At 47.0% G+C, this 27103-nt stretch overlaps 1 protein-coding gene across 2 annotated transcripts in view; it reads right to left on the bottom strand.

The window, feature by feature from the left end:
* The window catches only part of LOC140427923 (T-cell surface antigen CD2-like), a 43575-nt gene extending 18033 nt beyond the window's left edge, over positions 1-25542 (bottom strand). For both annotated transcript variants that reach the window (XM_072513787.1, XM_072513786.1), the window contains exons 1-3: positions 25426-25542; positions 24188-24508; positions 3964-4209 (exon numbers count right to left, since the gene is read on the bottom strand). In XM_072513787.1, the coding sequence (XP_072369888.1) occupies positions 3964-4209; positions 24188-24508; positions 25426-25486 (628 nt within the window). In that variant the 5' untranslated portion in view covers positions 25487-25542. The remainder of the gene's footprint in view (positions 1-3963; positions 4210-24187; positions 24509-25425) is intronic.
* Between the last annotated feature and the right edge of the window lie 1561 nt (positions 25543-27103).

Consider the following 27103-nt stretch of genomic DNA (forward strand, 5'->3'; position numbering starts at 1 on the left):
CCTTGCCTCTCTAAATGCTTGTAGATCCTGTCTCTCAGAATACCTTCTAGCAACTTACCTACTACAGACGTTAGGCTCACCGGTCTGTAGTTCCCAGGCTTTTCCCTGCTGCCCTTCTTAAACAAGGGCACAGCATTCGCCACTCTCCAATCTTCAGGCACCTCACCTGTGGCTGCCGATGATTCAAATATCTCGGTTAGGGGACCCGCAATTTCCTCCCTAGCCTCCCACAACATCCTGGGATACATTTCATCAGGTCCCGGGGATTTATCTACCTTGATGCGCTTTAAGACTTCCAGCATCTCCTCCTCTGTAATATGCACACTTCTCAAGACATCACTATTTATTTCCCTTAGTTTCCTAACATCCATGCCTTTCTCCACCGTGAATACCGATGAGAAATATTCATTCAGGATCTCACCCAACTCTTGTGGCTCTGCACATAGATGTCCATGTTGATCCTTAAGAGGCCCTACTCTGTCCCTAGTTACTCTTTTCCCCTTTATGTATCTGTAGAATCTCTTTGGATTCTCCCTTGCATTATTTGCCAAAGCAATTTCATGTCCCCTTTTTGCCCTCCTGTTTTCCCTCTTAACTCTATTTCGACATAGTGAGTGGGGGTATTGGGCCGCCGTCCCGGAGGGTCGCCGCAATCCCCGGAGAAGAACGAGGACAGCACATCCCAAACACCCCCCAACCCCCCCAGCGCCCCATGTGCGACCCGCGGGCGCTGCCATTTTGGGTCACGGGCACCACGAGGGGAGGATGGGCGCCGCCATCTTGTGACACCCCAGCCACGTGCGATTCATGGGGCGGCCATTTTGTCCGCCCCCGACCACGTGCGACCCATGGGGGCGGCCATTTTGTCCACCCCCGGCCGCGTGCGATTCATGGACGCCACCATCTTGGTTGACAACAAAGGACCCCAGCATCGACGGCTCCACGGGGTCCGAAGAAGACGCCGCGATACTACTACCACGACTGGCTTCGGTGACACTGGATCAATCGCGGCCTCGAACGCTCCAGACGACGACAACAACGGTGCTGGTCAACGGATACGAGACGCCATGCCTGATCGACTCCGGGGGCACTGAAAGTTTTATTCACCCAGACACGGTAAGACGCTGTTTTCTGACCATCCATCCAAGCACGCAAAAGATTTCCCTAGCTGCAGGATCCCACTCAGTGGAGATCAAAGGGTTCTGCATCGCAAACCTAACAGTGCAAGGGAGGGAGTTTAAGAACTACAGGCTCGACGTCCTGCCCCAACTCTGCGCACCCACATTACTGGGATTAGACTTCCAATGTAACCTTCAGAGCCTAACATTCCAATTCGGCGGCCCAATACCCCCACTCACTATCTGCGGCCTCGCAACTCTCAAGGTGTAACCGCCGTCCTTGTTTGCAAACCTCACCCCAGATTGCAAACCCGTCGCCACTAGGAGCAGACGGTACAGCACCCAGGACCGGACATTTATTCGGTCTGAAGTCCAGCGGTTGCTTAAGGAAGGCATAATCCAGGCCAGCAATAGTCCCTGGAGAGCCCAGGGGGTAGTCGTAAAGACTGGGGAGAAGCAAAGGATGGTGGTAGACTATAGTCAGACCATCAACAGGTACACGCAGCTAGATGCGTACCCTCTCCCCCGCATATCCAACATGGTCAATCGGATTGCTCAGTATAAGGTTGCTGGGTGTGTTTGTTTTGCCCGCAAAAATAGCCCCCCCCCCCCCCCCCGGGTTTCCTGGCTGCCGCACTGCACACTGCACAAGCTTGTGGGGAATTTAGGGGTGCTTTGTAATCGGCCGCGGGTGGGGTCCACACTGTCCATGCGGGTACCGCGCGGTCGGGAACGTAGGCCTGGGCGTTGCGGCAGGCTACATCTATGGAGTGCGCAAGTTTCCGTGCCTCTCTAAGCCCTAGCGTGTCGTTTTCCAGCAGTCGCTGGTGGATTTTAGAGGTCAGCATGCCCGCAACAAAAGCATCCCGTATTAAGAGTTCGGTGTAGTCATTGGCTGAGACTTGTGGACAGTTACAGTTTCTACCTAACACTAACAATGCGCGGGAAAAATCGTCCAGTAATTCCCCTGGGATCTGCCGCCTGGTAGCTAAAAGATGCCGAGCGTATACCTGATTCACAGTGCGGACGTAGTGCTCTTTGAACAAAGTCATTGCGTCCTCGAAACCGTCCGCGTCTTCGATAAGCCGTGTAGATTTCTGAGCTCACCCTTGAGTGGAGGACTTGCATTTTCTGTTCCTCTGTGGGGGTAGTCGGGGCCATCCTGATGTACCCGTTGAAACATGCCTGTCTTTGTTTAAAAGTTGTTGCTGCATTTGCCACGTGGGGGTTGATTTGTAGACACTGGCTTGATGTGGAGAGCAGCCATTCTTCAATTTTGTTCATTAAATTGATGCACGATCAATCACTACTGAAGCAAGATTGTCGTCCAATTGAAGGCTTTAATGAACAAGTAGTTACCCCAGCAGCTCCGATACAGAATGACTGCTGTGGGTGAAACACAGACTCTTATGCTCCGCCTGCTGGGCGGAACCAGCAGGCAGGTTCCACCACTCATACTACAGTACAAGGTACATCCCACCTGGGTACCGCGATACCCCTAATTTAGCCTACCACAGGTATCAAGTCAATACAGATTGAAAGTTGCAAAAAACATTTACAAAGTGATTGTTTCCAAACTCCGGTGTGAGAATGGTGAACTGCATTTCTTTATGGCTAATACATTATTTGACCAAGGATTTCAGATGGAATTTTTGGTTGATATTTCAGACCTGAAAGTCAGCTTTCCTTTATGGAAACTGTTTCATTTCCATTCCCAATTTTTAATTATTTTGCAGGATGTTGGGAAGGTCGATATTTATTGCCTATCCCTAATTGCCCTTGAGAATGTGATGGCGAGCACGTCAATGGAAATAAAAAACTTTAATAAGCAGCTATTCGTCAATGCCAGCTTTACACCTAGCAGTAAAGTGAAAATCTACTCTGATTTATTGATCAAGACTTTCAGATCAATTTAATATAGTTTTAGTGAGTTGCATTTGGCATCAATTCAATCTGATGTTCCACATTGAGCTGTGTTTCCAATTTAATCTAGAACTACATATTTGGAAGATTAAGAAATCAACTTTGTCTGGATTTACTGATCAGGAACTATTCCAGATTAGCGAAATCCTGTAACAATCAAGTGAAATTGAAAGCATTGAAAACAGGGGCGCGACTCTCCGACCCCCCAACGGGCCGGAGAATCGCCGGGGGCTGGCGTGAATCCCGCCCCCGCCGTGTTCCGAATTCTCCGCCACCAGAGATTCGGAGGGGCGGGAATCGCGCCGCGCCGGTCAGCGGGAATCGCGGCGGTCGGCGGGCCCACCCCTGGCGATTCTCCGGCCCGCGATGGGGCGAAGTCCCGCCGCTGTCAACCCTCGCCAGCCGGCGTGGATTGACCTCCTTTTCAACGGCGGGACAAGGCGACATGGGCAGGCTGCGGGGTCCTGGGGGGGACGCGGGGCGATCTGGCCCCAGGGGGTGCCCCCACGGTGGCCTGGCCTGCGATCGGGGCCCACCGATTCGCGGGCGGGCCTGTGCCGTGGGGGCACTCTTTTTCTTCCGCCTTCGCCATGGTCTTCACTATGGCGGAAGAGACCCCCTCCCCTGCGCATGCGCGGGGATGCCAAAGGCCTTTCCTGCCAGCCAGCGGAGCAGAAACCGCTCCGGCGCGGGTCTAGCCCCTCAAGGCGAGGGCTTGGCCCCGAAAGGTGCGGAGAATTCCTCACCTTTTGGGGCTGCCCGACGCCGAACTGATCCGCGCCGTTTTTGGTGCCGGGTAGCGGACATTGCGCCGTTTGCGGAGAATCCCGCAGTTCTCTCAATTTCTCATTATCAGACAATAATCGTAACGACTAACACAAGAGCAAATTCGTGTCACTCTAAATTATTAATTGAGATTTACCTTGACAGTTAATCATTCCTGATTCTTGGGTTTTGCTAATATTGTTGCTAGCAGTGCAGATATATTTAATATCTTCAGTCTTTTTCAAGGTTTGTATCTCGTTTAAATATCGATCATTGCTTGATTCATTTCTTGAGTTACCAAATAATTTCATGGTCAAACTCGTTCCATTCTCCACTTTACAGGTTATATTGATCGTTGTTGGAGAAATGCATGTTAAATCTAAGACTGGCTTTGAGACTTTCACTGAAAGAGAAAGAAAGATTACATAATGAACAAGCAATCTACACCAAGAACATTGATAAAGGGCAGCATGGTGGCACAGTGGTTAGCATTGCTGCCTATGGCACTGAGGACCCGGGTTTGAATCCTGGCCCTGGGTCACTGTCCGTGAGGAGTGTGCACATTCTCCTCGTGTCTGCATGGGTTTCACCCCCACAACCCAAAAGATGTGCAGGATAGGTGGATTGGCCTCGCTAAATTGCCCCTTAATTGGAAAAAGTAATTGGGTACTCTAAATTTATTTTTTAAAAGAACAATGATAAATATATATTTTTTTGAAAAATATTTTTATTCTCCATTTTCACATTTTCTTCAGAACTTACACCCCACCAATAAACAGTAAACGGCAACGAATACAATGTCAATCCCCTTATCAACAACAACGATCCCATCCTCTCACCACTCCCCAAATAACGGCCCACCTGGCAATATAAGCATCAAATAAAACTAAACCTCCCAAGGAGGAAAAAAGGAAATAAGAAAAAGGAATCAGGAATCGCCCCATGTCACCGTTGACACATATAGTCCACCCCCCAACACCCCCTCCCCCCCGCCCCCCCCCTAATACTCAACGCCATCCAATCCCCGGAAGAGTATCGCGAATGGCACCCATGAATTGTAGACCCCCCCCCCGACTCCTCCCCTCCACTTCCTCTTGTAAACTCCTCCCCCCAACCTCGGTTCCTTCCCCCACCTTTTCACCCCAGCTAGACTCACCGAACCCTGTTCTACCAGGATCTGATGGCTGCAGCCCCTCCCCCCCACCTCACTCCCATTCACTGGCCGGCTTAAACTGGCCAGCGTGGAGGCCCCCGCCTGGGTCTCCTTCTCCCTTGCCCGGTCCCAGGAAAACCAAGAAATCCCCTTTAGCACACAACCCCCGCATATAAACCCAAGCCCCAAAGAACCATCATTGCAAATGAAAGTCCCAACTCTTCCCTTGTCCAAATATACAGCGTCGACTCATTTAGTACATACACCAACACGCAGTGAAAAAATAAAGTTACATGAGGCTACATCGGTACACGACCCGCTCTCAGTCCCATTTCTCAATTCTGCCAGAGTCCTTCTGCCTTCGCAAACTCCTCCGCCGCTTCCACTGTCCCAAAATAAAAGTCCTTGGATTTGTAGGTCACCCTCAACTTAGCTGGATATACTATGCCGCACTGCACCTTGCTGATGTACAGTGCCTTCTTCACCCGGCTGAAGGCAACCCGCCTCCTCGCCAGCTCCACCGTAAAGTCCTGGTATTTGCGTATACCAGCTCCAGACCACTGCACCACCCGCTTCTGCTTGGCCCAGCACAGGACCTTCTCCTTCACGCTGCACCTACAGAAACACAGTTACTACTCTTGGCGGCTCACTTGCCTTTGGTAGAGGCCTCCACGACCGATGAGCCCAATCCAGTTCGTATCGAGAGAGATCGTCCCCCTCCCCCAATACCTCTGCCAACATTGTGGCAAAATACTCCGTCGGCCTCGGGCCTTCCACCTCTTCGGGCAGACCCGCAATCCTCAGATTCTGTCGCCTGGATCTGTTTTCCAGGTCTTCCATTTTGGCTCGCAGACCCTTGTTGGTCTTTGTCACCTTCCGCAACTCCTTCCCCATCGAGGTGAGTTGATCACTGTGCTGCGATAATGCCTCTCCCACTTCCTTCAGTGTCTCACCTTGCTCCCGCACCTCCACCGCTGCGCTTGATACCGCCACCCTCACTTGGGCAATCGCCTCCTCCACTAGCGCTTCCAATACCACCCCCATCTCCTTCTTCATCGCTTCCATGTGCTTTGTGAACTGTTTTTCAAGTTCCACAACCATCACCTTGGTCATTTCTTATGCTGTGACCGATGCGGCCTCCCCTGGTGCTCCAGCCTCCGCTTTCCTTACAGTTCCTGCGCTTACTTTTCCACTCACCGGCGGACTTTCATTAACCCCGTTTTTCACGGCCGTTTTTTTCCCCAAGCTTAGACATTTCTCCTCCCTGTGCCTTCTTACAGCTTTTTCAGCCTCCATTGCCCCTGGGACCGGGCGTTAAAACCCCCAAATTTCTATTCCCGAGCGGGAGTCCTCCACTGTGCGGCTGCCTCCCGCCCGCCGTAACCATAAGTCAATGATAAATATTATTTATACAGCACCTTCAACGCAATAAAATCTCAAGACAACTCGCATTACCGAACAAAACTTGACATCCACCCACATGAGGAGATACCAGGATAGGGGACCAAATGTTGGTCAAGGAAGTAGGTTTTGAGGAGAATATTAAAGGACACAAGGGAGGCAGAAAGTTGGGAGAGCTTTCGAGACAGAATTCCAGAGTGTAGGGCTTCACCAATAGCGGAGCAATTAATATCGAGGATGTGGAAGAGACCAGAGTAGGAGGAGTAGGATTTATGTGAATAGGGGGGGGCAAGGACATGAAAGGTTTAAACACAAGAATGAGACATTTAAAATGTTAGCCAGGAACCTCCATGAGCCAGCAAGCACAGAGGCCCAGATTAGCATGTGGATCGCAGCACTTTGGGGGAGCTAATGGTTACCACGTGAGGAAGACAGGAAGCACATTGGAATCATTGAGGTGACAAAGGCAGGAATGAGAGTTCAACAGAAAAAAGGTTATTGTAAGGGTTGAGGTGGAAGAAGGATAAATGTATGACAGAGAGCGTATGGGGTCAGAAGCTCAGCGGGCGAACTGATAGCATGCCAATGTGGCAAACGGCCTGGTTCAATCTGACATGATGGATGGAACAAACAAAAGAACAAAGAACAAAGAAATGTACAGCACAGGAACAGGCCCTTCGGCCCTCCAAGCCTGTGCCGACCATGCGGCCCGACTAAACTACAATCTTCTACACTTCCTGGGTCCGTATCCTTCTATTCCCATCCTATTCATATATTTGTCAAGATGCCCCTTAAATGTCCCTATCGTCCCTGCTTCCACTACCTCCTCCGGTAGCAAGTTCCAGGCACCCACTACCCTCTGCGTAAAAAACTTGCCTCGTACATCTACTCTAAACCTTGCCCCTCTCACCTTAAACCTATGCCCCCTAGTAATTGACCCCTCTACCCTGGGGAAAAGCCTCTGACTATCCACTCTGTCTATGCCCCTCATAATTTTGTATACCTCTATCAGGTCTCCCCTCAACCTCCTTCGTTTCAGTGAGAACAAACCGAGTTTATTCAATCGCTCCTCATAGCTAATGCCCTCCATACCAGGCAACATTCTGGTAAATCTCTTCTGCACCCTCTATAAAGCCTCCACATCCTTCTGGTAGTGTGGCGACCAGAATTGAACACTATACTCCAAGTGTGGCCTAACTAAGGTTCTATACAGCTGCAACATGACTTGCCAATTCTTATACTCAATGCCCCGGCCAATGAAGGCAAGCATGCCGTATGCCTTCTTGACTACCTTCTCCACCTGTGTTGCCCCTTTCAATGACCTGTGGACCTGTACTCCTAGATCTCTTTGACTTTCAATACTCTTGAGGGTTCTACCATTCACTGTATATTCCCTACCTGCATTAGACCTTCCAAAATGCATTACCTCACATTTGTCCGGATTAAACTCCATCTGCCATCTCTCCGCCCAAGTCTCCAGACAATCTAAATCCTGCTGTATCCTCCGACAGTCCTCATCGCTATCCGCAATTCCACCAACCTTTGTGTCGTCTGCAAACTTACTAATCAGACCAGTTACATTTTCCTCCAAATCATTTATATATACTACAAAAAGCAAAGGTCCCAGCACTGATCCCTGTGGAACACCACTGGTCACAGCCCTCCAATTAGAAAAGCATCCCTCCATTGCTACTCTCTGCCTTCTATGGCCTAGCCAGTTCTGTATCCACCTTGCCAGCTTACCCCTGATCCCGTGTGACTTCACCTTTTGTACTAGTCTACTATGAGGGACCTTGTCAAAGGCCTTACTGAAGTCCATATAGACAACATCTACTGCCCTACCTGCATCAATCATCTTAGTGACCTCCTCGAAAAACTCTATCAAGATAGTGAGACACAACCTTCCCTTCACAAAACCGTGCTGCCTCTCACTAATACGTCCATTTGCTTCCAAATGGGAGTAGATCCTGTCTCGAAGAATTCTCTCCAGTAATTTCCCTACCACTGAAGTAAGGCTCACCGGCCTGTAGTTCCCGGGATTATCCTTGCTACCCTTCTTAAACAGAGGAACAACATTGGCTATTCTCCAGTCCTCCGGGACATCCCCTGAAGACAGCGAAGATCCAAAGATTTCTGTCAAGGCCTCAGCAATTTCCTCTCCAGCCTCCTTCAGTATTCTGGGGTAGATCCCATCAGGCCCTGGGGACTTATCTACCTTAATATTTTTTAAGACACCCAACACCTCGTCTTTTTGGATCACAATGTGACCCAGGCTATCACCCCCTTCTCCAGACTCAACATCTACCAATTCCTTCTCTTTGGTGAATACTGATGCAAAGTATTCATTCAGTACCTCGCCCATTTCCTCTGGCTCCACACATAGATTCCCTTGCCTATCCTTCAGTGGGCCAACCCTTTCCCTGGCTACCCTCTTGCTTTTTATGTACGTGTAAAAAGCCTTGGGATTTTCCTTAACCCTATTTGCCAATGACTTTTCGTGACCCCTTCTAGCCGTCCTGACTCCTTGCTTAAGTTCCTTCCTACTTTCCTTATATTCCACGCAGGCTTCGTCTGTTCCCAGCCTTTTAGCCCTGACAAATGCTTCCTTTTTCTTTTTGACGAGGCCTACAATATCACTTGTCATCCAAGGTTCCCGAAAATTGCCGTATTTATCTTTCTTCCTCACAGGAACATGCCGGTCCTGTATTCCTTTCAACTGACACTTGAAAGCCTCCCACATGTCAGATGTTGATTTGCCCTCAAACATCCGCCCCCAATCTAGGTTCTTCAGTTCCCGCCTAATATTGTTATAATTAGCCTTCCCCCAATTTAGCACATTCATCCTCGGACCACTCTTATCCTTGTCCACCAGTACTTTAAAACTTACTGAATTGTGGTCACTGTTACCGAAATGCTCCCCTACTGAAACATCTACCACCTGGCCGGGCTCATTCCCCAATACCAGGTCCAGTACCGCCCCTTCCCTAGTTGGACTGTCTACATATTGTTTTAAGAAGCCCTCCTGGATGCTCCTTACAAACTCCGCCCCGTCTAAGCCCATGGCACTAAGTGAGTCCCAGTCAATATTGGGGAAGTTGAAGTCTCCCATCACCACAACCCTGTTGTTTTTACTCTTTTCCAAAATCTGTCTACCTATCTGCTCCTCTATCTCCCGCTGGCTGTTGGGAGGCCTGTAGTATACCCCCAACATTGTGACTGCACCCTTCTTATTTCTGATCTCTACCCATATAGCCTCACTGCCCTCTGAGGTGTCCTCTCGCAGTACAGCTGTGATATTCTCCCGAACAAGTAGCGCAACTCCGCCTCCCCTTTTACATCCCCCTCTATCCCGCCTGAAACATCTAGATCCTGGAACGTTTAGCTGCCAATCCTGCCCTTCCCTCAACCAAGTCTCTGTAATGGCAACAGCATCATAGTTCCAAGTACTAATCCAAGCTCTAAGTTCATCTGCCTTACCCGTAATGCTCCTTGCATTAAAACATATGCACTTCAGGCCACCAGACCCGCTGTGTTCAGCAACTTCTCCCAGTCTGCTCTGCCTCAGAGCCACACTGTCCCTATTCCCTAGTTCTCCCTCAATGCTCTCACCTTCTGACCTATTGCTCCCGTGCCCACCCCCCTGCCATACTAGTTTAAACCCTCCCGTATGACACTAGCAAACCTCGCGGCCAGGATATTTATGCCTCTCCGGTTTAGATGCAACCCGTCCTTCTTATACAGGTCACACCTGCCCCGGAAGAGCTCCCAGTGGTCCAGATAATGGAAACCCTCCCTCCTACACCAGCTGTTTAGCCACGTGTTTATCTGCTCTATCTTCCTATTTCTAGCCTCACTGGCACGTGGCACAGGGAGTAATCCCGAGATTACAACCCTCGAGGTCCTGTCTTTTAACTTTCTGCCTAGCTCCCTGAACTCCTGCTGCAGGACCTCATGCCCCTTCCTGCCTATGTCGTTAGTACCAATATGTACAACGACCTCTGCCTGTTTGCACTCCCCCTTCAGGATTCCCTCTACCCGTTCGGAGACATCCTGGACCCTGGCACCAGGGAGGCAACATACCATCCTGGAGTCTCTTTCACGTCCACAGAAGCGCCTATCTGTGCCCCTGACTATAGAGTCCCCTATTACTATTACTCTTCTGCGCTTTGACCCTCCCTTCTGAACATCAGAGCCAGCCGTGGTGCCACTGCTCTGGCTGCTGCTGTTTTCCCCTGATAGGCTATCCCCCCCGACAGTATCCAAAGGGGCATATCTGTTCGAGAGGGGGACAACCACAGGGGATTCCTGCACTGACTGCCTGCCCTTTCTGGTGGTCACCCATTTCTCTGCCTGCGCCTTGGGTGTGACCACATTTACATAACTGTGATCTATGACGCTTTCCGCCACCTGCATGCTCCTAAGTGCATTCAATTGCTGCTCCAACCGAACCATGCGGTCTGTGAGGAGCTCCAGTTGGGTGCACTTTCTGCAGATGAAGCCATCCGGGACGCTGGAAGCCTCCCGGACCTGCCACATCTCACATCTCACAGGAGATGGAATGCAATCAATCACAAAGGTATTGGTTGGGATTTTCCAGCCCTTCCCACTGGCAGGATTTTCCAGCCCTGCCAAAGGCAGCCACCCGCCGTGGGTTCCCTGGCAAGCAAAGCAAATTGCCATTCACTTTGGCGGGACCGTAAGATCCCACAGGCGGCCAACGGGGACCGCCTCTTCTAAATGGGGGTACACTATGGAAGATTCAAGACCATTTGTCAGGCAAGAGGTCTGACAGCAGAGATAGAAAGAAGATAGAGAGATATGATGCAGAGAGATACAAGTGTTTGTAATTGGCAAAGTTTTTGAAACTGACTCTATTTTCCTCCTCCATTCGCTTTGCGTGCTGTGGCGGGTGGGAGTAGATAATATTAATCTTTTAAAAACACTTACCTTCACAGGAGCAGGCCTTGGGATTTCGGCGGGAGCGGTGCACAAGTGATTTCTGGGAGGTAAGTTTCTCCTTTAAAAACACTTACCTTCACAGGAGCAGGCCTTGGGATTTCGGCGGGAGCGGTGCACAAGTGATTTCTGGGAGGTAAGTTTCTCCTTTAAAAACACTTACCTAGTCCCGTTTCTGTTCTTCTTTACTGTTTTATTTTTTTCAATATAAGGCGGGAACCGGAAGTTCGACTTCTGGGGAAGGGCCCCCCCCAACCAATAAATTCTGGTGGAGAGGAAACCCGAGGCACTACACGTGTAGTGTCTCCAACCCGCCCTCCTCCTCTAACCTAATAATAAGATCCATTGGTGTGAGGTAAGTGCCATATTATATTATTATCATTAGCATTATCATATTATATTATTAGCATTGCGCAGGTCAAGGAGACACAGCCTGAGTGAGAGAGATACAGACAGTGAGAATTTGGTAGTTTGGTGCAGTGAGGTAACCAGGAAAGGTAAGTGGTTAATCTAATTGTGCTGTTTTTCAGTTAAAAGTGCAGTGTAGATTAGTGTCTGATTGGCTGAAGCTGCCCCCACCATAAACTTAAATTAAACTAATGAATTACTTAGTGATGGCTGGTCAGGTGATGTGCTTGAGCTGCTTGATGTGGGAGCTGGCAGATCCCATTGCGAGCTGCAGTGACCACATCTGCAGTAAGTGTTGGCTGCTCGAAGAGCTCCGGCTCAGAGTTGATGAGCTGGAGTCTGAGCTTCAAACACTGAGGCACATCCGGGAGGGGGAGACTTACCTGGACACTGTGTTTCAGGAGGCAGTCACACCTGTCAGAGTAAGTAGTTTAAATTCTGCCAGTGGCCAGGGACAGCAGGGTGTGACTGCAAGTCAGGCAGGTAAAGGGAACCAGCAGTCAGGAACTCAGGAGCCTCAGCCCTTGACTCTGTCCAACAGGTATGAGGCACTTGCTCCCTGTGTGGATGGCGAACAGGGTTGCAGGAAGGATGAGTCAGCTGACCAAGGCACCATGGTTCAGCAGGCCATTCAAGGGGAGGGAGTAAATAGGCAAGTTGTAGTTGTAGGTAGTATCCTTTGTGAGCAGGATAAAGAGTCCCGCATGGTATGTTGCCTGCCCGGTGCTAGGGTGCAGGACATCTCTGACCGGCTTGAAAGGATACTGGCGAGGGAGGGGGAGGATCCAGTTGTTGTGGTCCATGTCGGTACCAACAACATAGGCAAGTCTAGGAAAGAGGACCTGTTTAGAGATTATAAAGAGCTAGGATTCAAATTTAAAAACAGGTCCTCAAGGGTCATAATCTCCGGATTACTGCCCGAGCCACGTGCAAATTGGCATAGGGAGGCAAGAATAAGGGAAGTTAACACGTGGCTGAAAGAGTGGTGTGGGAATGAGGGGTTCCTTTTCATGGGACACTGGCATCAGTTTTGGGACAGGGGGGGACCTATACCGTTGGGATGGTCTCAACCTGAACCGAGCTGGGACCAGTGTTCTGGCGAAAAGAGTAAATAGGGTGGTCAATAGGACTTTAAACTAAAGGGGGGAAAGGGAAAGTCAGGGAACCAAGAGGTGAAGTAATCAGCGGGGAGCGTAGCTGCTTAGGAATACAAAAAAACACGAACAGACAAAACTCAAGAGTGGTTACGATTGTCCCCATCACACAAAATATGACACAGTGTATGGAAAGGCTCAGTAAACCAAGGTCCACCACACTAAGAAAACAAAAAGGGACGGTCAATAGAGAATTAAAGGTGCTATATTTAAATGCGCGCAGTGTACGGAACAAGGTAGATGAGCTTGTGGCCCAGATTGTGACTGGCAGGTATGATGTGGTAGGCATCACAGAGTCATGGTTGCAGGGGGTTCAGGACTGGCATTTAAATATCCAGGGATTCACAACCTATCGAAAAGACAGAGAGGTGGGCAGAGGGGACGGGGTTGCCATGTTAATTAGGAATGAAATTAAATCAATAGCACTAAACGACATAGGGTCAGATGATGTGGAGTCTGTGTGGGTAGAGTTGAGGAACCACAAAGGCAAAAAAAACATAATGGGAGTTATGTACAGGCCTCCTAACAGTGGTCAGGACCGGGGGCACAAAATGCACCACGAAATAGAAAGTGCATGTCAGAAAGGCAAGGTCACAGTGATCATGGGGGACTTCAATATGCAGGTGGACTGGGTAAATAATGCTGCCAGTGGACCCAAGGAAAGGGAATTCATTGAATGTTTACAGGAGGGCTTTTTGGAACAGCTTGTGATGGAGCCCTCGAGGGAACAGGCCATTCTGGACTTAGTGTTATGTAATGAGCCAGACTTGATTAAAGATCTTAAAGTAAGGGAGCACTTAGGAGGCAGTGATCATAATATGGTTGAATTCAATCTCCAATTTGAAAGAAAGAAGGTAGAATCAGATGTAAAGGTGTTACAGTTAAATAAAGGTAACTACAGGGGCATGAGGGAGGAACTGACGAAAATCAACTGGGAGCAGAGCCTAGTAGGAAAGACAATAGAACAGCAATGGCAGGAGTTTCTGGGAGTAATTGAGGACACAGTACAGAGGTTCATCCCAAAGAAAAGAAAGGTTATCAGAGGGGGGATTAGGCAGCCATGGCTGACAAAGGAAGTTAGGGAATGCATCAAAGCAAAAGAGAAAGCCTATAATGTGGCAAAGAGTAGTGGGAAGTCAGAAGATTGGAAAGACTACAAAAACAAACAGAGGATAACAAAGAGAGAAATAAGGAAAGAGAGGATCAAATTTGAAGGTAGGCTAGCCAGTAACATTAGGAATGATAGTAAAAGTTTCTTTAAATACATTAAAAACAAACGGGAGGCAAAAGTTGACATTGGGCCGCTCCAAAATGACGCTGGTAATTTTGTGATGGGAGATAAGGAAATAGCTGAGGAACTGAATAAATACTTTGCGTCAGTCTTCACAGTAGAAGACATGAGTAATATCCCAACAATTCCGGAGAGTCAGGGGGCAGAGTTGAATATGGTAGCCATCACAACGGAGAAAGTGCTAGAGAAACTAAGAGGTCTAAAAATTGATAAATCCCCGGGCCCAGGTGGGCTACATCCTAGAGTTCTAAAGGAGATAGCTGAAGAAATAGTGGAGACGTTAGTTATGATCTTTCAAAAGTCACTGGAGTCAGGGAAAGTCCCAGAGGATTAGAAAATCACTGTTGTAACCCCCCTGTTCAAGAAGGGAACAAGGAAAAAGATGGAAATTATAGGCCAATTAGCCTAACCTCAGTTGTTGGCAAGATTCTAGAATCCATTGTTAAGGATGAGATTTCTAAATTCTTGGAAGTGCAGGGTCGGATTAGGACAAGTCAGCATGGATTTAGTAAGGGGAGGTCGTGCCTGACAAACCTGTTAGAGTTCTTTGAAGAGATAACAAATAGGTTAGACCAAGGAGAGCCAATGGATGTTATCTATCTTGACTTCCAAAAGGCCTTTGATAAGGTGCCTCACGGGAGACTGCTGAGTAAAATAAGGGCCCATGGTATTCGAGGCAAGGTACTAGCGTGGATTGACGATTGGCTGTCAGGCAGAAGGCAGAGAGTTGGGATAAAAGGTTCTTTTTCGGAATGGCAACCGGTGACGAGTGGTGTCCCGCAGGGTTCAGTGTTGGGGCCACAGCTGTTCTCTTTATATATTAACGATCTAGATGACGGGACTGGGGGCATTCTGGCTAAGTTTGCTGATGATACAAAGATAGGTGGAGGGGCAGGTAGTATGGAGGAGGTGGGGAGGCTGCAGAAAGATTTAGACAGTTTAGGAGAGTGGTCCAAGAAATGGCTGATGAAATTCAACGTGGGCAAGTGCGAGGTCTTGCACTTTGGAAAAAAGAATAGAGGCATGGACTATTTTCTAAACGGTGACAAAGTTCATAATGCTGAAGTGCAAAGGGACTTGGGAGTCCTAGTCCAGGATTCTCAAAAGGTAAACTTGCAGGTTGAGTCCGTAATTAAGAAAGCAAATGCAATGTTGTCATTCATCTCAAGAGGCTTGGAATATAAAAGCAGGGATGTACTTCTGAAGCTTTATAAAGCATTAGTTAGGCCCCATTTAGAATACTGTGAGCAATTTTGGGCCCCACACCTCAGGAAGGACATACTGGCGCTGGAGCGGGTCCAGCGGAGATTCACACAGATGATCCCAGGAATGGTAGGCCTAATATACGATGAACGTCTGAGGATCCTGGGATTATATTCATTGGAGTTTAGGAGGTTGAGGGGAGATCTAATAGAAACTTACAAGATAATGAATGGCTTAGATAGGGTGGATGTAGGGGAGTTGTTTCCATTAGCAGGAGAGACTAGGACCCGGGGGCACAGCCTTAGAATAAAAGGGAGTCACTTTAGAACAGAGATGAGGAGAAATTTCTTCAGCCAGAGAGTGGTGGGTCTGTGGAATTCATTACCACAGAGGGCGGTGGAGGCCGGGACGTTGAGTGTCTTTAAGACAGAAGTTGATAAATTCCTGATTTCTCGAGGAATTAAGGGCTATGGAGAGAGAGCGGGTAAATGGAATTGAAATCAGCCATGATTGAATGGTGGAGTGGACTCGATGGGCCGAATGGCCTTACTTCCGCTCCTATGTCTTATGGTCTTATGGTCTTATTACAAGGCCAAAATTCAGTTTATGTCATTGTGAAACCAGTTTGCGATTGTCCGCTCCATCTGTCAATGGCTGGTCACGTTTTCCATCGTGGCACATTGGGAACGTCATTTTAATATATTTATATCTCATTATCATAGAATTTACAGTGCAGAAGGAGGCCATTCGGCCCATCGAGTCTGCACCGGCTCTTGGAAAGAGCACCCTACCCAAGGTCCACATCTCCACCCTATCCCCATAACCCAGTAACCCACCCAACACTAAGGGCAATTTTGGTCACTATGGGCAATTTAGCATGGCCAATCCACCTAATCTGCACATCTTTGGACTGTGGGAGGAAACCGGAGCACCCGGAGGAAACCCACGCACACACGGGGAGGATGTGCAGACTCCGCACAGACAATGACCCAGCGGGGAATTGAACCTGGGACCCTGGAGCTGTGAAGCATTTGTGCTCTCCACAATGCTACCGTGCTGCCCAGATGCAGAGAGATACAACTGGTTGTATCTTTTCTTCCCATGTACTTAATGATCTGTTGAGCTGCTCGCAGAAAAATACTTTTCACTGTACCTCGGTACAAGTGACAATAAACAAATCCAAATCCAATCCAATCCAATCCATCACTCCTCACTTCGTAGTCAGCTCGCCGCTCTTGCATCGCACAACACTCGCAGAAGTTGATGTCAGGCTTCACAGGCAGCAGCATAACACTTTCAGGGAGTTGTCACAGGCAAGTCTCTACTACCAGCAATAAGGTAGGGGTTGTCATGATATTTAGATCAGCATATCAGGGCAGATCAGCAGATCAGCATATTAGGGCAGCACGGTAGCATTGTGGGTAGCACAAATGCTTCACAGCTCCAGGGTCCCAGGTTCGATTCCGGCTTGGGTCACTGCCTGTGCGGAGTCTGCACATCCTCCCCGTGTGTGCGTGGGTTTCCTCCGGGTGCTCCGGTTTCCTCCCACAGTCCAAAGATGTGCGGGTTAGGTGGATTGGCCATGCTAAATTGCCCATAGTGTCCAAAATTGCCCTTGGTGTAGGGTGGAGTTACTGGGTTGTGGGGATAGGGTGGAGGTGTGGACCTTGGGTAGGGTGCTCTTTCCAAGAGCCGGTGCAGACTCGATGGGCCGAATGGCCTCCTTCTGCACTGTAAATTCTATGATATCTATGATATCATGGTGCAATCAAACACACACTGATGGAAATGCAATGGGACCAACCAACACACACACAACATCGCAGCCAATCACCAGTGAGAGCACACGCACTATAAGAACAGGGGACACTACAGTGCCCGCCCATTCCAGCAGCAGCCAGCTCAGATCACCGAGCTCAGAGCCTGCCACTCAGACATTCACCATGTGCTGAGTGCCTCACCCAGATAGTAATAGGACAGGGTCCACAGATTAGCTGGCAATGCACGTACCCAAGTTAGCAGTGTGCTGTTACAGTTGAATAGTTAATAAAATTGGAGTTCAACCATCTCCAGCCGTGTTGGATCATTTGTACATCAGAACACCCAACACGACAGGGGTGACTGTTAATAGGCTGCAGGCCGATTAAACAGATATACAACAAGTACGACGCCACCAAGGATTATAAGGGTGGATAGAGAGGTCTGTGAGGCCAAAGGGTTGGGCCAGAAGGGAATGAGAATGCCTTGGTCGTTTGAACACAATCTTGACGTGGGAGTAATTGCCACGTGGGGTGCTCTTTCCAAGGGTCGGCCTCCTTCTGCACTGTAAATTCTATGATTCTATGCCACTTGGTGTGAGAAGTAGATCAGTAAAACAGTCTCTAACATTGACATTTTTCACGGTGAGAAGCACTAAAGGATAACAAACCAATGAAAGACAATAAGACACAAATACAGATTACAGGTGAGAATTAGTGTAGAACCCGAATGGGAGAGATGACAGGAACACACGGTAGAGTAGAAATGAACGGCAGATTTATTACAGTGTAGACAGAATCATGAAAACTGCTACCCATCTCCCCGAACAGCTATCCTCTCTGACCTGCACCCAAGTCAGGGCTTTTATCCAGAGTAGTTTCCCCTTGGTAGGGGAAAACTCTGCCCCAATTACCAGGGAATTCATACTCAGCTGTGTAAGGGGGAAATCAAATGGAGCACAGTCTTTGGCCCCCCAAGGGGGCCGTCACGCCTAATATGCAGTATATTTCTGTTGAAATGCAAGACATGTTTGGCCAAGTAACCAGCTTTGTCCTATCCATTTGAATAGCCTCTTACATGTAATTTATGAAATTACATGTTCACTGGGTTACACATAGATGGGAGTGGCAGTGGCATAATGGTATTGTCGTTGGACTAGTAATCCAGGGACCCAGGGTTATGCTCTGAGGTCCCGGGTTCGAACTCCATCGCGGCAGATGGTGAAATTTAAATTCAATAGAAATATGGAATTAAAAGTCTAACCATTGTCGATTGTCATAAAAACCCATCTGGGTCACTAATATCCTTCAGGGAAGGAAAGCTGCCATCCTTACCTGGCATGGCAATGTGGTTGACTCTTAAATGCCCTCTGAAAGAGCCACTAAATTCATGGGCAATTAGGAATGGGCAATAAATGTTGGCCCAACCAGCAACGCCAACATTCCATAAATAAAGAACTAATCCCAGTTCCATTCGCAACTCCTCAGTTAATAGAGCCAGCATGCAGAAAGGGCTGGGCAACATTCAGATTTAGGCTTGAGCACGTAGCATTCATGGCATACAAATGACAACCTCTAAGAAGAGAAAACCTAACCATCTCCTTTTGACATTTAACAACCCACCAGCCATCCTGCGTGTCTCACGTGCATGCATAATTAATTGGAATACACAGCATGAAAAACCCTCATTGCTGCCAGTGGGAAAAGTGCAGTTTTTCATGCAATGCAAGGAAATCCTAACTTGGCCGAGATTTTCCGGTATCCGGCGGGGTGGTCATACGGCGCCAAGGAGTGGCATGAACCACTCCGGCCTCGGGCCGCCCGGAAGGTGCGGAATCCTCTGCACCTTCGGGGGCTAGGCCGGCGCTGGAGGGGTTGGCGCTGCGCCAACTGGCGTCGAAGGGCCTCCGACGGCCAGCGCGAGTTGGCGCATGTGCAGGAGCACCAGCGTGTTCTGGTGCATGCGCAGAACCGCTGCATGTTTCTTGCGCATGCGCAGGGTATTTCTTCTCCGCGCCGGCCGTGGCGGAGCTTTACAGAGGCCGGCGCGGAGGGAAAGAGTGCCTTCATGGCACAGGCCCGCCCGCAGATCGGTGGGCCCGATTGCGGGCCAGGCCACCGTGGGGATCCCCCCGCGGCCGTATCCCCCGCGCCCCCCCCACCCCCCAGAGGACTCCGCAGGAAGCCCTTAGAGCCAGGTCCCGCCGATACGGACCTGGTCTAATCCACACTGGTGGGACTTCCGAACACGGGTGGCCGCTCGGCCCATCGGGGACCGGAAAATCGCCGGGGGGGGGGGGGAGCTGCCAACGACTGGCGTGGCGCGATCCCCGCCCCCTGCCAAAAAAACGGTGCCGAAGAATTCGGCAGCCGGCGTCGGAGCGGCGGGTTGGATTCACGCTGCCCCCTAGCGATTCTCCGCCACGGCGGGGGGTCGGAGAATCCCGCCCCTTATGTCTGCAGTTGCTGCTACAAAACAGCATTGTGTAAATGAGGGAGCCAAGGATAAAATTCTTGGGGGACTTTGGAGGTCAGGATGCAGGGCAGGAAAGAACGAGTTGTTCGAAATGTCCTGACTACAACCGGATCCAAATAAGGACAGTCACATTGAGCAAGACAATGGAGGAGGATGTATGTTTTTTTTAAATGTAGTGTGCCCAATTCATTTTTTTCCAATTAAGGGCAATTTAGCATGTTCAATCCACCTACCTTGCACATCTTTGGGTTGTGGGGGCGAAACCCACGCAAACACGGAGAGAATGTGCAAACTTCACACAGCCAGTGACCCAGAGCTGGGATCGAACCTGGCCTTTATTTCAGATATAATCTTTCATCACAACATGCAACAGTAATGCTTTTCATTTATCTTTAAATTATTGCATTTTTTGTTTTCACTTTACATCTCCAGCACACTTGCATCTGGTGCTAGTGTTTTATTGTGGGCACTGGTATCAAAGCACAAAAAAGGGCATTGTGCTTGTGACTTCCTGAGAAGCCACCTGCAGCCTATCGCTTGTGAGAGGGATCTCGTAAAAACCCTCCCATAATTGTTTCAAAAATCTTGGCTGACAGACCTGCACAACAATATGGAATCTGGCCAAAAAGAACCTGGCACTGGCCCACAGGCAGTGGGGAACTTTTTGAGGTGAAAATATTTCTGAAGAAAACCCAGTGACTTAAAATAAGTTGAGATAAAAATAACAAAGCAGTAAATCCTATTGATCATCCTAGAAGTGCTATCAATATAAGAAAGACTTATTCAACTAAAATTCTGAAATATTTTACCTCTTGTTTTCTTCATTAATGTTATAACTAATCCAACTGAGCAAGTAGAGGTCAAAAGAATTCAAATTTAACATTTTTAATTATTAAAATAATACTGCTCAACTTTACAATGAATCAAAAGAAATGACTTGGTAGGATTCACGAAAGTAGTTCAATCCCCGAACAGGCGCCGGAATGTGGCGACTAGGGGCTTTTCACAGTAACTTCATTTGAAGCCTACTTGTGACAATAAGCGATTTTTATTTCATAAGGGTCATAATTTCAACAAACATAATTGTTATAACCCGCATGGGTCTTACAGGGTAGAGATGATCCACTATCCTGTGGAGCTTGCAGAATATGAGCTCCTCTGAGGGGGACCCTTAACTAAGGCAATGTGCCTTTGTATAAATAGAGTCGGCCAGTCAGGCACTAACTAGGAAAGACCTAGTAGGGAACTACTGGTGCTGTGTACATAGTTTACATGTTAAATAAAAATTAATTATTTTTCTCTACAACACGTTATAGACTCCTTTTGTTGCTCCTTACAAAAATAATATTGTAGAATGACTATGAAATTGGATTAAGAGTGCTGATAATGATATAGTATGATAATCCAGTCACCAATATATTGTACAAATTAGGACAAAGCAACTTTTGCTCTTGGTTTATGGTAACTATTCAAACTGCTTGCAACTTGATGCAAACGCATTCAAAATAAATGTGTTCATAGAACATAGACATAGAACATAGAACAATACAGCGCTGTACAGGCCCTTCGGCCCACGATGTTGCACCGAAACAAAAGCCATCTAACCTACACTATGCCATTATCATCCATATGTTTATCCAATAAACTTTTAAATGCCCTCAATGTTGGCGAGTTCACTACTGTAGCAGGTAGGGCATTCCACGGCCTCACTACTCTTTGCGTAAAGAACCTACCTCTGACCTCTGTTCTATATCTATTACCCCTCAGTTTAAAGTTATGTCCCCTCGTGCCAGCCATATCCATCCGCGGGAGAAGGCTCTCACTGTCCACCCTATCCAACCCCCTGATCATTTTGTATGCCTCTATTAAGTCTCCTCTTAACCTTCTTCTCTCCAACGAAAACAACCTCAAGTCCATCAGCCTTTCCTCATAAGATTTTCCCTCCATACCAGGCAACATCCTGGTAAATCTCCTCTGCACCCGCTCCAAAGCCTCCACGTCCTTCCTATAATGCGGTGACCAGAACTGTACGCAATACTCCAAATGCGGCCGTACCAGAGTTCTGTACAGCTGCAACATGACCTCCCGACTCCGGAACTCAATCCCTCTACCAATAAAGGCCAACACTCCATAGGCCTTCTTCACAACCCTATCAACCTGGGTGGCAACTTTCAGGGATCTATGTACATGGACACCTAGATCCCTCTGCTCATCCACACTTTCAAGAACTTTACCATTAGCCAAATATTCCCATTCCTGTTATTCCTTCCAAAGTGAATCACCTCACACTTCTCTACATTAAACTCCATTTGCCACCTCTCAGCCCAGCTCTGCAGCTTATCTATATCCCTCTGTAACCTGCTACATCCTTCCACACTATCGACAACACCACCAACTTTAGTATCGTCTGCAAATTTACTCACCCACCCTTCTGCGCCTTCCTCTAGGTCATTGATAAAAATGACAAACAGCAACGGCCCCAGAACAGATCCTTGTGGTTCTCCACTTGTGACTGTACTCCATTCTGAACATTTCCCATCAACCACCACCCTCTGTCTTCTTTCAGCTAGCCAATTTCTGATCCACATCTCTAAATCACCCTCAATCCCCAGCCTCCGTATTTTTTGCAACAGCCTACCGTGGGGAACCTTATCAAACGCTTTGCTGAAATCCATATACACCACATCAACTGCTCTACCCTCGTCTACCTGTTCAGTCACCTTCTCAAAGAACTCAATAAGGTTTGTGAGGCATGACCTACCCTTCACAAAGCCATGCTGACTATCCCTGATCATATTATTCCTATCTAGATGATTATAAATCTTGTCTCTTATAATCCCCTCCAAGACTTTACCCACTACAGACGTGAGGCTCACCGGTCTATAGTTGCCGGGGTTGTCTCTGCTCCCCTTTTTGAACAAAGGGACCACATTTGCTGTCCTCCAGTCCTCTGGCACTATTCCTGTAGCCAATGATGACATAAAAATCAAATCCAAAGGTCCAGCAATCTCTTCCCTGGCCTCCCAGAGAATCCTAGGATAAATCCCATCAGGTCCCGGGGACTTATCTATTTTTAGCCTGTCCAGAATTGCCAACACCTCTTCCCTACGTACCTCAATGCCATCTATTCTATTAGCCTGGGGCTCAGCATTCTCCTCCACAACATTATCTTTTTCCTGAGTGAATACTGACGAAAAATATTCATTTAGTATCTCGCCTATCTCTTCAGACTCCACACACAATTTCCCATCCCTGTCCTTGACTGGTCCTACTCTTTCCCTAATCATTCGCTTATTCCTGACATACCTATAGAAAGCTTTTGGGTTTTACTTGATCCTTCCTGCCAAATACTTCTCATGTCCCCTCCTTGCTCGTCTTAGCTCTCTCTTTAGATCCTTCCTCGCTACCTTGTAACTATCCATCGCCCCAACCGAAACTTCACACTTCATCTTCACATAGGCCTCCTTCTTCCTCTTAACAAGAGATTCCACTTCCTTGGTAAACCACGGTTCCCTCGCTCGACACCTTCCTCCCTGTCTGACCGGTACATACTTATCAAGAACACGCAGTAGCTGATCCTTGAACAAGCCCCACTTATCCAGTGTGCCCAACACTTGCAGCTTACTTCTCCACCTTATCCCCCCCAAGTCACGTCTAATGGCATCATAATTGCCCTTCCCCCAGCTATAACTCTTGCCCTGCGGTGTATACTTATCCCTTTCCATCACTTAAATTTTAGGTATTATTTGCCTTGATACTAGCTAAAATTGGCTTGTTTAGGATTCAACTTCCGACAATTTATTGTGCAATTACATGCTGAACATCAGTAGGGTCTACACTGCCTTGTAGATGAAAACCATGCATAGATTGTTTATTTAAGCTGACTGGAATGCAGCTCAAATGGTTAAAATATAAAATTTGCTTGCAATACAGAACTGGAATGCTCTAGATCCAAGACAACACCATCCAATTATTCGAAGAGCATCTAAGTGCAAGTCCGATATTACAAAGAGACTGTCTGCACCAGTACCAGTGTACCAGCACCAGACCAATATCAGGACAATACCAAGGCAGTTACAATATCAGTCTGGCATCAATTCATGAGTGGTATCAGCACCAACCCGATATCTGCACAATATGAGACCTGCCTTTATGATACAAGCATCTAAACTGCATCAGTGTTGCACTAACAGTGTTATATTTACTCATTGGGCCAATTTGCAACCCCACTGATGTGGTTCAGATGGTGCCATTATCCCACAACCGCCTACAAATCCTGTAGTTCTAAATCCCCACTATCATGTATGTACATGGAACTTTTCACATAATACAAAACATTATCATGCATTCTGTGAGCATGTTGATAAGCTGATGTTATGGGTGCTGCTTCAGGATTCAGAGGCATTTGCACCTTTTTTATAATGCATGGCTAATCCTGACGTGGAGAATATTTCCTCAGATTTACAATACCCTAATTACCTGAAATAGATTCTTTCCCCAAAAGGATTTGGAATCCCTGACTATTACCCAGTGAATTTTGTCCAAAGCTTTGGGCTGGATTCTAATAAAGAAAGAAACTTACCAAGTAAATGCAGTTGAAAGTTTTTAGTAGATTGACGTATTCCCGCTTTGTCATATATTTCACATATATATTTTCCATTGTCAGTTGTTTTGCTGATTTTAAGTGTCAAAGTCCCATTTGGAAAAATGTTTAATCGATCTTTATAACCACCATAGACCCGAAAAGAACCATCTTTGTATCGTCCAGCTACATTGCCATTATACATCCACTTCACCTCATGGTACTTATTGGAGCTTTGATCCCAAACATGTAAGAATATTGGCTTCCCAAGTTCACTGTAAACATTCTCCACATCATCGCTACTTTCTGTAAGTAACAGACCTGTGGATTAAAAAACAAAACTGTTGAAATGTATTAATTTGTTTCTGGTCAACTGATCTCTGTGACATGAAAGGAAACCCAGCATCAATCCAAACTATTGAAAAATCCACCAGATTGGAGTTTCTTTGGCATGATATGGTGTTGCTGTCACCGCTACATGAAAATTGCAGATAACATGACCTATCGAAAAGGTTTTGAAGCAGGCTGGCAGGTGTAATGCTTGGAGGACCCCAAATGTGTGCAAGATTACTGCTGGAGTCCCTCTCACAATCTGACAGCAAAGAGTACTGCAAAATTCTCACACCTTATCCAGGCAGAATTAAGGACATGAGCTTAAATGGTCTCTGGAACTGATTGAGGAAACTCCCAGGCCCCACTGACAGTTCCAGCCCTTTAGGATGAATTATCCATTAAAATGTGATGTGTATATATACAACAGCTTATAAATATAGAAAATGCCAATAAAAAGATTTTTGAATTAAATATTAAGTGTGATCGAATTTATTTTATTTTAGGATTATTTGCAGATAAATGAACATTGGGTGCTTTTAGCAAATTAAGTGCACATTCAGAGTGTAATTTCATAAAGCAGATAGGATACAAGGTCAATATTTGAGTAAATGTAAGCATCCTTTGTAGCAACAGTTAATGCAATAGGAAATCTATCTGCCCAATTTACTGTTCATTAAATTACCTCTATTTCCAAATTTCCTTTGAAAACCAAAGGTATGGTGGGTAATGAAGATTACATAAAGCAGTTGCTATCACAGCAGGTGCCCATTGCATTAGGAGGAAAGGAACATCGTCTGGCTGTAAAATGATCAAATAAACTGATATTGCCTGGTTTAAAAGTTAAAATTAACCCAAAGAATTTAATACATAAAGTTAAAAATGTATTTCAATTAAAATATCCTTACCTGATATAGTTAGCAGAAAAACTGTGTTGATCTGCAGTGAACATTTTTGAATAAAAGTCATTTTGACTGAATTTTGTCTGTGTACCAGGAATTGAGAACAGAAGCTGTCTATTTTAACAAAACGTTATTCTACAAAGAAGTAACTGACGTAAGTAGCTCAGCTCAGGGTGGGAGGAGAAGAGGAAACAGAGGAATATGATAGGCAGCTTTGAGTTGAGGGGAAGGGCTCTGACTGATATAGGAAGGAAGGATTCTGACAGACAGCACCAAGCTGATGGGGAGGGGAGGGGGAGACGAGGCTGGACTTTAACAGAGCAGTATTGACAACAGGCGAGGATTGTAACATACAGTTCTTTGCAGAAGTGAAGAGTTTGGCACGCAGTTCTGCTCACGAGGCGTGGAGAGGGATTGTTTGTGATTGGTGGAAGATTGTGATGGGAGCACTGGCAAGCAGTGCTCAACAGAAAAGAGGAAGAATGTGAGAGGCAATTTGGATAGGTAAGGAAGGGGATAGTTTCACCAACACCTTTTTTTAATGCCCTTTAAATATATAATGCAAAAGGTCAGCCTTTACAGCTATGCTGATGACACTCAGCTTCACCTCTCTAACACTTTGTATGTCCCTTAGTTGTATCAGTGATATCAGATTGCTTGTCCAGCATTTAATCTTGAACGAGGCATAATTTATTCAGCATAACATTAAAAAGAGCTATTGCCTTCAAATCCTGCCAGAAACTTCACTCCATGCCACTGACTCCATCCCTTCCCCAGCTACTGTCTCAGGCAGAGCAGGAGTAGTCATATAACCATAGAATGGTCACAGTACAGAAGGCGGCCATTTGGCCCATCATGTCCATGGTAGCTCACTCTATAAGAACTGTTCAGTTAATCCCACTCTCCCACCCTTTTCCGGTAGTTTTGTGTTATGATCCCAGTTGATGTTATATAATTGGATGGGAAGATCCCAGAATGGAATCCTGTCTCAAAAGGCAGTAACTTTTTATTTTATTTTCATAAAACATGGGGTCACCGGACCGCTAATTAGTTTTACCAACCAGGGAAAATATTTATTGAACGTGAAAAGTTGGATTATTATGCAATACATTACTGCTCCCTTAGTTGAACAAATACACACAAATTTTAAGATTAACATGGATTACAAAGTTAATCTTAAACTAAAATGGTCCCATTAACACAAAGTCCCTTTTAAGCACATAAGATGACTGGTAAAATACATGCACTATGCATACTCTGAACCCAAGTTAGTGTCTGTGGTTTCCTCTTCAGAATCCACCCCGATGACTATCACATGAGAGTTTCCAAATTACACTACCAAAAACACGCTTAAAAATCTTCTCTTATAATAATGCCTTCTTTTAGCGGCTTACATTCTAAAATCCAGTCCAGGTTTTACAAATGACTGTTTTAAACCAAGCTTCTGCTCCACTTTTAGCAGCGAATCCAGTCCAGGATTTACACTAACCCCTTTAGGAGTTACTTGTCTTCACTGCTTTGAAAACTTCTCACAATTTCTTCAACTCTCAATTCCCAGTATTAAAATGGCATTGTGTGGTTGATTTACCTTTGAAAGTGCTGCTCCACTTTAAGGGCAGGATTTTCCTCGCCACGTATTGCATATTCTGCAGCAGCGGAGGGCGGCTCGCCAGTGGTCAATGAG

Source organism: Scyliorhinus torazame, chromosome 8 (assembly GCF_047496885.1).
Source record: "Scyliorhinus torazame isolate Kashiwa2021f chromosome 8, sScyTor2.1, whole genome shotgun sequence".
Taxonomy (NCBI): domain Eukaryota; kingdom Metazoa; phylum Chordata; class Chondrichthyes; order Carcharhiniformes; family Scyliorhinidae; genus Scyliorhinus; species Scyliorhinus torazame.